The 14513-nt window shown below is 46.8% G+C and overlaps 1 protein-coding gene across 1 annotated transcript in view; it reads right to left on the bottom strand.

Moving 5' to 3' along the window:
- Positions 1 to 14076, bottom strand: part of OSBP (oxysterol binding protein) — a 34530-nt gene extending 20454 nt beyond the window's left edge. Inside the window, exons 1-7 of the mRNA XM_072790950.1 lie at positions 13607 to 14076; positions 8853 to 9061; positions 6525 to 6775; positions 1255 to 1453; positions 947 to 1049; positions 572 to 626; positions 256 to 387 (exon numbers count right to left, since the gene is read on the bottom strand). Coding sequence (XP_072647051.1) covers positions 256 to 387; positions 572 to 626; positions 947 to 1049; positions 1255 to 1453; positions 6525 to 6775; positions 8853 to 9061; positions 13607 to 13989 — 1332 coding nt within the window. The 5' untranslated portion in view covers positions 13990 to 14076. The remainder of the gene's footprint in view (positions 1 to 255; positions 388 to 571; positions 627 to 946; positions 1050 to 1254; positions 1454 to 6524; positions 6776 to 8852; positions 9062 to 13606) is intronic.
- Between the last annotated feature and the right edge of the window lie 437 nt (positions 14077 to 14513).

Consider the following 14513-nt stretch of genomic DNA (forward strand, 5'->3'; position numbering starts at 1 on the left):
TAGGACTCTGCTCATATATAACTGCCATTAAACAAATGCATCTGATTCTAAGTGATCTGGAAACACACCAGATCTACAGACTACATTAAAGCGGCTGATTTTCAGGCACAGTTTATGATTGCAAGGGTAACAAAGGCCATGCCACGCACAAACCGCCTCTCAAGTGCGTGGGACCGTCACGGCAGCACTCTTCCCACTGAGGCCCACGAGGCCCGAGAGGCTCTCTGGGCAGGCCCAGATGTGCAGGAACCTCACCGGCATGGGGATCTTTGAGAGTTCTTTTCCAATGCAGTTCTTCATGATGCTCCATAAATTGAGGCTATAGTTTGGCTTGTATGGTATTCTAGTTCTCTTTTCCTTCTTGGTCTCTTCCAGCTGATGCTTGTACTAAGGGCAAAAACAGAGCCATTCAATCATCCACAAGGAACAGAATACCCAGTATTTATAACCTTCCCTCCCACCCCCCACCCCCCGTATTAAAAAAAGAATCAGTATCTCACAGTGCCTTATAAGCAAATCCTTGGGAATCACACCCACATCCCTCACCCGATGGCACCCAAATGAGAGTCACCTGTTCATCCAGGCTGATGTCACTGCTGGCCCCACTGATGTTGCTGCCAGTACGTCTACACAGGTGGGAAACATGTGAGAATCAGAACAAAGATCAACAACTATAGTTGGGTCCTCGCCAGGTCTCTACAAAGCGGAACGCAAAGCACGTTGTGCAAACTTCAGAACGGGTGATTAAATGACAACACTTAGAATATGCATGAATTTAAACATCTGTGGAGAACCTGCTCATGTAAACAAGTTGGCAGTTTTCCACTCATTTAAGGAAGAGTCCAGATCTTGGTTAACATTGACAACTTCAACAATCCCACTGAAACATTTCTCAACCTTGATGGTCAAGATGTGTTCATTCTGGGGTGAGTCACGGACAACTTACTTGTGGCCCAAGTTTTCAGGCATGGTGATGATCTCAGGAGCATCAAAAAACTCATTCTCATCATCTTCATCACTCATGTCTCCTTTGCCAGAACAGCACTGATCTGCAAGGAGAGGAAAACCATTTGTTTACTTTGGCTCTGTTTACCAAAAACCCAGCAGGATCTTTACCATGCGGACTACCAACATGGCAACACATGGTAGAACCAGAAATAAACAGCTCTAATTCCCTGGCACAGGTCACTGATCCTGGAGAGTTTGCAGTTCTTCTATCAACAGCAGAAAACCACCTGGCTCATAGCGACCTACCTTTTCCAGAACCAGCACTGCCAGGAGTGTTTGCTGGCAGCACAGTGGCCCCCCGGAAGGCCCTCTCCAGGTGATTGTGTTGCTTTGCCAGTTGCTCCAAAGTCTCTTCCAGCCGGATACGCTGGTCTCTTTCGTACTGAAGGGACTTCTGCCATTTCTTACTATGGGTCTGGGCTAACATGAGGAAATCTCTACAGGCCTGTGTGGAGAAAGGGTTGTGTCAGCTCAACGCAGCTAGTCAGAGATTTCCCTCAGGTCTCTGTCAGCCCATTAAGTAACCTTGTTCTAGGAACTTTAGCAAATTACAGTAAAAGACTCCTTGTTATTCTACAGTATCAGGGACAGCCAGCTCCGTGATGAAATCAAGGTCAACGCCAGAAAAAAAAAAAAAAAACTGAACATGGTTGTCATGGTTCTTTTATATATTCCTGGTCATGGGACTAAAAAATGCCAAGTGAGCAGCAAACCCAGACAAAGTATTTGTGGCAACATCGCAAAGGACAACTATGTGAACTGAACCAAAAGAAGCAATACTAACTAAAGGAAAAGATGAGGAGAAGCAGAGGGTAACTGCTTTCAGTATATTCTTGACCACACTCAGGTCACAAAGTTGATGAATTCAGATGCTGAGAACAGGGAGTCTGCCTTGAATTAGATCAAAATGGGGAAAAGTAACTGGTTTTTATTTTTGAAGAGAGACAGGTAACCTTAAAAACTAGAAGCCTACCTGAGGCATCAAAGAAGGAATCTACAGACAAAACACAGACCTGATCACATTATCCCCTTCACTGGCTCCCCACTGAGAACCTAACTCTTGGGTTGAATGTCCAGGGCCCTTCAGGTGGCCACCCTTGCCTTGGATCCTCCTCCTCAGGCAGCCGGACCTACCCCTGCACCTGATGGTGGAGCCACACTGACTGGCTCGCCATCTCCTGGACACACAGTTCTTTTGGGCCTGCTACTGCACACATGTGCTAGTTGTGTTGCCAGGAATGCCCTTTCCTACCCACTTCCTCAACTTGGCCAAGTCCTCTCCATTCTTTAAGATCTATGGCAAATGTTACTTCTTCAATGATTTCGTAAGCTGCCAATCTCTCCTGTGCATTTCCATAGCACTTTGTGCACACTTCTGTTTTAAATCATCCACAGCAGTATTGTGACTGATTTTGTCTCTCCAGGTGGATTATGAGCGACTTGAAGATACCATTTATACCCTAATTATATACATCTCTCCAACTCCGAACTTAGTTGCTCTGTACATACTAGGAGCCTGACAAAACCTGCTTAATAATGAAGGAGGCAATGTAAGCTTAAAAGTCTATGCCCTGTTATGGAGAAACTAAAAGGTAAACAGATTATCTACTCCCATGGTTTCAACCTTTGCCTATAGGCTAATGATTACAAAATCAGTAATTCCAGCTCTGCATTCACAGAGACAGAATATCCAACTGTCTGTCCAATGGTTCAAGGTGATCTCAAAATCACTGGATCCCAGAGTGAACTCACCACGTTCCCTTTCGGACTCTGCTTCTCCCTTGGGTGTTTACTCTCCATGCCAGGAACAGTACCAGGCCCTTTCCCCTGCCCAAGCAAGTAAACTAGGAGGCACCCTGGATTCTTAATTTTTCTTCCCTCCCCACTTCCGATTATCAAGTCTTATTGATTCTTCTTTAATATTTCTGGGGTCTGTGTACACTTCTTTCCATCTTCCACACCCAGAGGAGTTCTACTTGTGTTGAGGCTGTCATCACAGCTCCATCCAACTATCTAGCTATGGAATTTGGGGCAAGTTATTTATTTAACCCATCTGTGCCTCATTTGTAAATATAAAATGATGGCAACTATCTCAGAGTTGTCGCTTTATGTGTAAAGCACTTAGAAATCTGAGGCTCACAGTAAGCGTTCAATAAGGTGTTAGCTATTATAATTAAGCCTGCATCAAAATCGGTCTTATCCTCTTCTAATCCACTCTACCAAGCCCATTTAGTAGGATCTGCAACCCATCCCCTCCCCCACACTTAATCCCTGCCAGCCTTATCTCTAGCTACTTCCTTGTTCTAACCCTCAATTAGTCACTTCCAGACTTTGGGAGAGAGGAAAGGGATCCACATAAGCCACACCTCTACCTAGATCAATTCTTCTCCTTCATTTCTTTTACGGATGCTGACCGGATACTGACCGTAACTAAAGTTTAGTGAAAGACAAAAGACAATGATACGTTAGGCACTTTGCTGAACCCTTTACAGTAATTGTCTAATAGAAGCCTTTCAACAATCCTTTGAGCAACTACTGGTATCATCACCATTTACAGAAAAGGAATTGAGTTCACAGAGAAAGCTGGTTATGTAGATAGTTAGCTAAGGCAGCTGGACTTCAGGGCCTCAAGCTCTACATTGTCTTTTTTCATAGGAAGACTCTCTCGTCTTTCAGAACTTAGAGAAGGAGTAACCTTCTCTAATCTGCCTGGTCTGAGATCAATACCTCCAATGTACCACGTCATCGCAGCCTGTGCTCCTTTCTATCATGGCACTTGGCACACTCTATAATGGTCCGTTTATTTCTCTGGCCCTTCGCTAGAGAATAATCTCCTGGAGGGCAAGGGCCACAACCACATTTGCTTTCTATCCCCTTGCACAGTGCCTAGAACAGAGATGGTGCTCAACAGATGTTTGCTGAATAAGCAAATAGGTACACTAACAGTATCAAATTTACTTCCCTGGTTAGACTTTTAGATTCTTCTTAGTAGTAAGAACAGCTATGTCCTGGGCAATCAAGAAATTGAGTGAAATGTATTCCTCCTTTGATAAAACTGCCTGTTTTGAGAGGTGAAGTTAGCATGTCAACATTGAGGCCTTGGCACTATCACCTAAAAAATATCAAGGAAACAACACAAGGATAAAAAAAACATTTCAAGCAGCAACCAGCTCTGAGGGAGGCAAACGCAGTGCACTGGAGAGAAGAGAATGAAAAAAACAGAACTTACCTCTGATTTCCAAAGGATCGTTATCTTTTTTTTTTTTTTTTTTAATTTTTTTTTTAATTTTTATTTATTTGTGATAGTCACAGAGAGAGAGAGAATGAGGCAGAGACACAGGCAGAGGAGAAGCAGGCTCCATGCACCGGGAGCCCGACGTGGGATCCGATCCCGGGTCTCCAGGATCGCGCCCTGGGCCAAAGGCAGGCGCCAGACCGCTGCGCCACCCAGGGATCCCTCTTTTTTTTTTTTTTAAGATTTTATTTAATTATTCATAGACAGAGAGAGAGAGGTAGAGACACAGGCAGAGGGAGAAGCAGGCTCCACGCTGGGAGCCCAATGTGGAACTCAATTCCAGGTCTCCAGGATCACAACCCCAGGCCGCAGGCGGTGCCAAACCACTGCGCCACCGGGGCTGCCCAAGGATTATCTTTGACATAAACTCTAAACATTTACAACATGGGGAAGAACAACTCCCCAAGGAACAAAGATGGAACTTTCTTTGAAAGAAAAATCCAGACTGAGTTTCAGTTTTATGAGAAATTTTTTAATCAAGAGATGTTTGAGTTAGTTAATTTTTCCACATCAGAGGAGAAGAGGAACTGCCATGGAGCAGGGATAAAGGCAATATCCAGTGTCAGGAGACTGTTGTCTCCTGAGCTGTTCCATTTAAAAAGTACCTTTATTTACTATTGGTCAATTGACCTGTCTGATTTATGAGGTTCTCCTGATCATAAGAGGACCTGAAAAACAGGCACACAGTCACTGAGAAGTAAGTGGGACAATTTGGAAAAAGAGCACATGATTAGGCATTAGAAACACCAGCATTTGTGCTGATCGGCAGACCAGTCCTGGGAGATAGCTGAGCTTCCTTAAGTGGACAAAAATGATTAGTCTCTTCTACCTGGTGTGTGAATCAGAGCACTGAAGAAAACGTTCAACATTTCGGCAAATGATATGAAAGTCAAGGTCATCACAACTTTCTATTAACAAAGGGGTTTTAAGTGTGAAAAAATGAATTTTCCCCTGGTCACAAGACCTTTGATCTCTAGAAGCCACGTGGACTAAACTAGTTCCAAGCAGACGTCTTAGTATCACTTCCTGAACAAGGGAAAATCTGGCCCCAGTGAAGTAATATCATCCCATTTAATTGGACAGGGGAAAAACCAGCATAACTCCTTTCTCAGAATACTCTTCTCACTTGCCTTAGGACACATCCTCTGGTGTTTTTGTGTGCAAGTTAACTGAAACAACTTGCCAGGTGAGAATCAGTCACCAGTAGAGAAGAAACAGTGCTGTTTATCTTATTTTAATTTTTTAAAAAGATTTTTAATTTATTTGAGAGAGAGAGAAAGTGAGAGACAGAGTACAAGCAGAAGAGGAGGGGTGGAGGGAGAGAGAGAAGCAGACTCCTCACTGAGCAGGGAGCCTGACAAGGGCTCCATCCCAGGATCCCGGAATCATGATCTGAGGCAAAGGCAGACACTCAACTGACTAAGGCACTCAGGTACCCTGAGACAGTAGTGTTTTATTAAACTATGTATTCACTTCATACCTATCAGCCAGTATCTGAAATATATCCCAGATGCCCGCAGTGCTCTGAGTTTACCTAGAGCCCAGTGCTCAAGCAACTGAAGCATTCCATACGCCACCAACAGCCACCCGAAGCTGGAGTCATGAGGAGGCAGGACCACCGGTCCCTTCTTGTTGAAAGCAAAGTACCCAAATTTGAGCACTTTGTCCAGGACCCAGAACTACCTCTGAAATCAAGGACTACAGATGGGACTAACTAGTATTATAAAGTTCTCCCTAATACCTGGCTGGCCTCACTTACCACACTGTAGGCCAGAATGCACTAGCAAAGTACCTGCAGCTCACACACGGCAGTGGAAGGGATCCATGGAGATCACTCACATCCAAAGAACAAGTTAGATAAGATAAGAACAAAGCAAGTTAGATAAGAACAAATAAATAAAACCACAACCCACAGAGGTTAGGAGACTCTACTCCCATCACCATCAGAGGTCCTGCTGGCTGCAGAAGTAAGGCTAGACCTCCGGACTCCTCACTCATTCCCAGGCTGGAGTGGACTGTCAGAGCAGAGTGTGAAAGTTATTCCATTGGTGCAGCCTGTTCTATTTCATGCAACAAGAAATGTGACTCGAATCCCCTGAGCAGTGAAGCAGGACCTACTGTTCTGTGCTTTGTCAATGACAATTTTCCCTGGCATCCGGGGAGAATTACCCTTGGAAGAGGGAAAGAATGAAAAGGCCACACAAGCGCCATCTGCACTTACGTTGATCATGGCATTGGATGTTATCCTAAAGAGTGTGGCCCGTTCGTTGACCTGCTTGATCTTCTCGTTGCTCTCAGCAGGCAACCGCAGGGCCTCCAGCTCGCTGAGGGAGCGCTGCAGCGCCGTGCCGTGCTTGGCTATCAGGTCGTTGCATGTGGTCAAGTCCTCCACTTTGCTGGACAGCGTCCGGAGGGTATTCTGGAGCTCCGTCTTATCCGTTTGTGAGACAGACTCTTCATCTCCTGACTCATCTGTAGGAGCCAAAAGGTGAGTGATAAGGCTCCTTAAGTGACTCCAGAGCTAAGAGTCAGACCCCGCCAGCTCTGTCCACAACTAAACCAGCAGGCCTCGTGCTGTGCATTCTGATCACCTGAGAGCTTGCCATCACCAGACAACATGACTAGGATGCGGTCCACAGCCCACCTGTACCACAAACACCCAGGGTGGTCCTTCCTTTTTGTCCTCCAGGGCACACAAGTGCAAGCATGTATTTCACTCATGCTTTTCTTTTTCCTTGCAGTTTTACTGAGTCATAACTGACATACAGCACTGTATAAGCATAATGATTTGACCAACATATATTGCCAAATGATGACCACAAAAAATTTACTAGCATCCATCTTGTCATATAGACACACACAAAAAGGAAAAAATGTTTTTTTCCTTGTGATGAGAACTTCTACAATGTACTCTCTTAGCAATTATCAAATATACCATATAGTGTTAACTGTAGTCATCATGTTGCATGTTACATCCCCAATATTTACTTATAACTAAAAGTCTGTCCACCTACATTCAATTTCCCCATCCCCCACCCCTGGGGATCTTCTTCAAGGTGCCAAGGCTCTGGCCCCACCCCAGAAATCGATTTGGCTGATGTGAAGCAAGGCCCAGGAACCTGCATTTTGAATAAGCTGCCCAGGCCATTCCAATGCACACTGATGTTTGACAACCAATGATCCCTGCAAGACAGAATGGAGAAGCTAAATGGCTCCTGGGATTGGAAATGAACAGATGAGCCTTGTAACTCAAGTCTGAGGATTCCAATCTGGTCCAAGCTGATCATTACTTCCAAATCCACCACCATCCATTGGGTGATGGGCAAGCCCTGTATGAAGTGGGTTGAGAATCACAGTCTGGCTCTTTGTAAATAATGTCCACATCACCAAAAGACTCAGTAAATTTACCTTCTCCAAAGGAGACCTCAGGAACGTTGTGATGAATTCATTTGACACTAAAGCCACCCCTGCATTGAAAGCAATGCAAGGTTCTCTATGAAAGGACCCTCCAAGTAGTATGTCAAATAGAGAGCTATGTTGTACCTCTCGCTATTACATTTATACCCAACACTCTGCAACTGCAAAATGCTCTTTTAGCAATGTCACTTCCTTTGGGGGAGCTAACATCGGCACTCAAACCAAAACAAAAGAAAGAAGAAAAGGCCTTCCCTATCTGCTAGTCCAAGAGGCAGGACTAAAGTCAAAATACAACCCATTACTAAAAAACCTCACAAAGCAGTGAATTTTCCTTTCACTGTTTAATAGATATTAAATACGGTGTGGGAGAGGACAGGGGATAAAAAAACAAGAGATGAACAAAAACCAGCAGGTAATCACCCTGGTCAGTTCTGAGTGGATGAGCTCAATGTGATTAAACTATCAATAAGTGGGGCACTACTTATTGCCTATTCCCTATCCTACGGGAAATCCTACGATTTTCCTTGAAGAAAAATCAAAACCTGGTTAGATAGCTCTTTTTCGTGAAATTAAGGTAGCAAAATGAAGAGTTTTCATGGAAAGTATCCCATATAATGTTTCTTGCAATCTACAAAGACTGTCTGTTTCAACTCCATTAAAAGATCCTTAAGTAAGAAAACACCATGAGAAAAAGAAGTAAAGATAGAACCAAACCATGAGTTGTAATAATCATAAGATGGCCCTAGCAATAAAATATTTCTTTCTCGAAATGTTAAGATAGTCAAATGGCATTAGCCAAAAGGACAACCATCATGGCTCTAGGACAGAGTTTCTCAAACTCGGTACTACTGACATTTGGGCCCAGATAACTCTTTGTTGGGAGGGCTGTCCTGTGCACTGGAGGAGGCTTAGCAGCCTCTCCGGCCTCCATTCACTGGAGGCCCAGAGTACCACCGTCCCTCAGCTATAACCACAAAAACACCTCCAGACACTGCCTGATGACCCCTGCAGGACAGAACTGGCCCCAGGTGCACACCACCAACCCAGGAGAAATGTTGCATAATGAGGAGAAGCCTGAGTCATCTAGGAGATGGTGATAGTGTCTAGGAGGGGCAAATAGGAAGCTCCCTACCCGATTCTGCCAGCATCTTCACAGCCTTCGCCTTGGCCAGTTCCAGGGCGGTGACCCAGCGCTGCCGCTCCACTTCCGAGCTGGCCTTCAGATGGTAGGTCTGAGCGCCCCCGTTGGAGATGATGAAGTTGCACGAGTCTTCCACGGTGATGTTGGCTGTGGCAAGGTTGATGGTACCCCGGCAGGTGTGTCTCATTTCAGCCTTTGACCTGCAATAACGAGACAAAGGCAAGCCAAGTGGAAAGTGGATGGGTGGTTTATCCTTCCTTGTCTTCTCGTAGCTCTAAGCCTTCCAAAAATACAGCAGCCTTGGGAAACAGCAAGCTCTACGATTTCCCTTACACAGCTCCCTAAAGTTCCAGAAACGACCAGTTGGGATTTCCTTTCACAGACATTAAGTGGGGTTTCTGAGTCAGACTATATTGCTCTGCTGTTCCTCTCACCCTCGGCTTTTTAGAAATAGCCTTCACAGAAGTTTAACGACATACAATGTTAATTCAGCAATTTTAAGTGTATAATGCAGTGAATTTTGACAAATGTATACAATTGTGTCACCACCTCCACAATCAAGATATAGAACATGTCCATCATGCCATAAAGTTCCCTCATGCCCTTTTGTAGTCAGGGATTACTTCTTATTTAGCAAGTTATAATTATAAAATAGAGGTTTATAAACTCATGCAACATAATTTTTTATAACAATCTCACTCCCTCAGAGGAAGAATAGCTCCATTTTACACACACTGAACCACCGCGCCCCCCTCCCTAACTACAACTCAGCCCAAATGAGAACTGTCACACTATGCTTAGAATTATATTGCATAAGCATAAAGAGCACTGAGATGCTCAGGGTACTAAATATTGACTACAGCACAAATGATAAGAAAGAGGAAAAACTAGCCTTCTGGGGGAGTTAAGAAAGAATAATCATAGAAGAGTCACCAGGTAGTATAATCTTTTGGGAATATATTCTTTCCAAAGATCCACTGACCTCTATTGGTAGGGACTCCTAAGCCATCCTATTAATAGCTAAGAAAGATTCAGCAAATCTGTTCTCAGAGGATTGGGTGTAAAAATTTTCCCCATCTCTACTGACAGTTCTATTAATAGACTAACTTTTGAACTTTGCATCACTACTTGGTGGCAACAAGCTACTTCACATAAAATACCAAGCTGTTAGCACAATCGAGTATACCTTGCAAACTGAGCTGATTTTCCCACTACCTGCTGGTTATGCCCAGAAACCTGCATGTTGAGACCACAGTTTTCCCTGACCAACTTGGAACATAAAGAGGTCAAAGTCCTTTGCCAACTGCCAAAGTGCAGAGCAGAGCCATTTCCCTTTCACTGGAGCCAAGTGGCCCAACACACCTGGCACATCCAGAATTCCTGCATGCCAGAAATGACACACACCCCATCTCCAGAAACTAAGACTTGGTATGTCTGAGAAAGTGTTTACTGTGCTTAGGAAGACAGATTTCCTATTGTTCAGTGTGTCACATGAAACTGGTTTTTCTTCCCCAAATGCACAAATGAGCAGTATGGGATGGCCGGGGGTGGGGGTGGGGGGTCCTCAATGGCCTGAGCCATTTTCTACCGTCTGCACCTGCCACACTGTAATGTGAATCCGTTTTTTTCCTATTCTTACCTCCCCTCCCCCCCACCCCCAAGCTTCAGTTACATTATGAATAATGCAGGCCGAATTTCAGATCCGCAGCTGACAGGCCAGCTCTCCCAGGCTTTCTCCTCCAAAGGTGCTACTTGGACTTTGTACCACATTCCTCACAATCTGTTGGTACTTTTCACAAGCCACTTCCTAGGGAATCTCTTCTGCCTGGGTCATCTTCGTGAACCCAAGGAGCTTCTCAAATCACATAAAGTCCGTAGCAGTTTTAGAAATACCAAGGAACCCTAGAAGTAAGGCAGGCTTGACTCAGGGGCTCTTGGGTTCAGGCAGATACACCTATGTTTATAAATGATTAGTGTACGGGCTGGAAAGGTATGATTTTCAGAGTGCAAGGTAAGTTCTTCAGGCACTACAGTATTAATTAAGTGGTACTTTCTGACTAGAAAGCACCCTTAAAAGGCCAGCCAAATTAATAACTCAGTCTCCGGAAGCTAGTCAGGAAAACGAATGCTAGGGCTCTGTCACCATGCATCTGGGAAAGCTGGAATTGTACATATGGTTTTTAAGTAATGGGATATCCATGTAACTGTGTACATAAGGAAGACTAGGATGGGTAAAAAGAGGGAAGTGGCCCGCCAAAGCCCATCAGGACAATTCATCACAGGATAATGGGTCTTGGAAGTACAGGATGTCAGTTAAAAAGAAAATAGTATTTTGTAAAAGGTGAATGGAGGATATGACAGGTTTTGGAGGCATGAAAGGCAGGAGGAATGACAATTTAGCTAAATAGCCCTAAGGAGATGGGTACCTGAATAATTCTGTTAAGAAGAATAAACTACCAATATTGTTGGTAGGAAGCACTTTGATGTGATTTTGAAGGTAGTACACAGATTTGATAACTGTTTCCTGTTGCCTGGTTGGTTTGTGGGTGGAACCATCCTAGCTGGCAAAGACAGGCCTATGCACATTTCCCAACATGTGGTTTGGTGTGCTTTAGAAGGAGCTTGATCTGTAGTCAGACAGGTACCACTAGCTCTTGTAAGAGAGAAGTTGAAAGTGGTTACAAATACATCAAGAGATGGCAACATGTAAGTTCTTAATGTCCAGCCAAGATCAATATTGATTAAGACTGGTACTGATCAAAGAATCAACTGGCCTGAAGTGGATCTGGTAAGAACTTGAATGAGGAAATATGACCACACAAGTAAGGCCCTCAGCTGATACACAACTTCTAAAGATAAGCAATCAATGTTAATAGTGACTTAAAAGATAAGTTAGGATATGAATCAATTGAACATTAGAATGATGGCCAGTGTAACAGGAAAACAGGAACTTAGGTAGCGGAAAACTTTGGAATACACTAAAAATATTAGATTAGATTAGATTTGCGATCTAATCTTAAACTGATCATCCTGGATGAGTACTTAGAAAGGTTAAAATTAAAATCAGTTCTGAATATAATAATGTAAATGATACAACTGTTCACAATGTGGCTGAAGCTGTGAGGACGTGCTAAGGCGTTTTCCACTGTCAGACTAGATAAGAATGTGTTCTTACTTCAACTCCCACCTTCAATTTCCCCTCAAAATTCACTAAGAGCTGATACGATGGAGTTGATGGAAGAGACCCATTCACCCTAACTCTCCTGGCGGTAGAGTAACTACCTGCAGAAGAGGAGAAATAGGGCGAGGTGTTCTTAACAACGTGGGGTCTCAAACGGAATGGTCTTTATAAAAAGACTTCAATGAGAATGCCATGATATTAAGAAGTCTCTCTTAAAGGAGACTTTTATACATTTTGTATAAAGTACACATTGTAAATGTGATCTAGAAACTTACTTGCTATAGGCAAGCAATGATCTCTATTATCTGATTGATTCATGTAACATTAACCTGGGTTTTAGGTTATGTTGGTGTGAAGAGAACTAGTTTCATTTTTTTTTTTAAAGATTTTATTTATTTATTCATGATAGTCACACAGAGAGAGAGAGAGGCTCAGAGACACAGGCAGAGGGAGAAGCAGGCTCCGTGCACCGGGAGCCCGACGTGGGATTCGATCCCGGGTCTCCAGGATCGCGCCCTGGGCCAAAGGCAGGCGCCAAACCGCTGCGCCACCCAGGGATCCCGAGAACTAGTTTCAAATCCTGACTCCTTAAGACCTTGGGAGAAGTTGCTCAGCTAGGTCTCGGTTTCCTCATCAGTAAGATGGGAATGTCTCCCGACTCCCTGGATTATCCTTTGGAGTCAGTGCAACCATCCACACTGTCCAGCACATGGGAAATGTTTATGTCCTGTCCCCAAACCCTGTATCCTGTCTCTAGGAACACGAGTAGCCAAAAAGCATGCTCCAGTTAGGGCAAGACTGTGAGTCACCATAAATATATACGAAACATTCCAAAACAAACACCGTAGAACAGAAGTCACTACACCAAAGACATGGCTTCTTCTTTTAATAAAACTTAAACCTAACCCACCGAAGCGACTCCAGAAATAACTGGATAGACCATTGAAATCATTCCCACCGGCGGGGAGGTGGGATCAGCGTAAATAAAAGCGGCACTAGAGTGCACATCTCCACTCCGGGCCGGCCAGAAGGTGAAAGCAGATGCCAAGTCTGGGAGAGATAAGGGAGACCAGGGGTGGATACCGAGGCCACCCTGTGCCTGGCGTCCTTGTGCCTGAACGTGGAGAGAGCAACGGCGGGTACATCAAGGGCTGCTGATAACCTTGAATTCTGGAGCCTGGGCAGAGACAGCTAAGGCTTGGGACTTTGCACAGTTAAGTTCCTTGAGAGCCACGCCTGGGCTTTGCTCTCCTCCACGCGCCCCTTCGCACCCGCAACAGCGCCTTCCTCGCAGAACTCATCATTGCACCGCGGTGCCGGTGGAACACAATGGGAGGGGAGACGCTCTCCGAACAATCGGAAAGGCCAGGGATCCAGGGGAAGGTACTGCACCGAGGGCGGGTAGCCCAGCCGAGGGGGAAGGCCCAAGGCGTTCGCTTTCGCGAGGGAGGGCTCGCGTCGCCCGCTGTCAACGCGCGCAGGTGGCGGACACGGGCCTGGGGCGACCTCGGCGGCGGGCCGGCTCCGGGGGCTGCGGTGGGGTCGGCGCCCCGGAAGCAGTTACCTGTAGTAGCTCAGGAGCCCGTTGCTCAGCACGAACCACCGCCGCTGGTAGCCTTTGATGTAATTGGTCCATTTGAAGAGCCAGCCCTCTCGAGCCGAGCCCGAGCCCCCGGCGCCCGAGCCGCCGGAGCCCCCCGCCGGCGGCGCAGGGGCCGGGCCCGCAGCCGCCACTCCCCCGGCGCCCGGGCCCGGGCCGCCCGCCGCCGCCGCCGCCGCCGCCGCCGCCGCGGTCACCGTGCCCAGCGCGGCCCCGGAGCCCGGCCCCGAGTCTCCGCGGCCGCCGCCGCCGCCTCCCACCACGGGGGGACCGGTGCCGCCGCCGCCCGGAGCCGCGATGGCCGCCGGGCCCGGCCCCACCACCCCTCTCAGCTCCGTCGCCGCCATGAGCCGCCGCCGCCCCGAGACACAGGACCGGAACCGCCTACGAGAGCCGCCGTCGCCGCCCGGAGCGCCCCACACGGCTAGCGCATCAGCCGCGGCCGCACCGCGTCCCCGCCCCGCCAGGCCCGCCGCGGGAGGAGGGCTCGGCCGCCGGGAAGGAGGCAGCCGATTGGCGCCGCGGAGCGTCACTTGCGGAGGGCCCCCAGGACATTGGCACTTCTCTCGGGCCTGTCAGCGCACGCCGCCCAGTCAGAGCCCGGGGTGGGACGCGCCCTCCAGGCGCGCCGCTGATTGGCTTCGGCGAAGGCCAATCAGACTCGCGTGCGAGCCCATTGGTGCTTTCCCGCAGTCGAGACCGCAGAGTGTCCGGCCAATTCGGTCACCCATTGGCCAGGGCTTCCGCCACTCATTTCAGTTTGTGACCCCGTCACTGCCACGTCACCCCCTCCCGTCGCTCTGCGCTGCGTCCCTGTTTCCGCCCTTACGGATTGGTGGTTGGTTGGTGTCAGCGGCTCAGCCTTTGCTGC

The sequence above is a fragment of the Canis lupus genome, chromosome 21, assembly GCF_048164855.1.
Source record: "Canis lupus baileyi chromosome 21, mCanLup2.hap1, whole genome shotgun sequence".
NCBI lineage: Eukaryota > Metazoa > Chordata > Mammalia > Carnivora > Canidae > Canis > Canis lupus.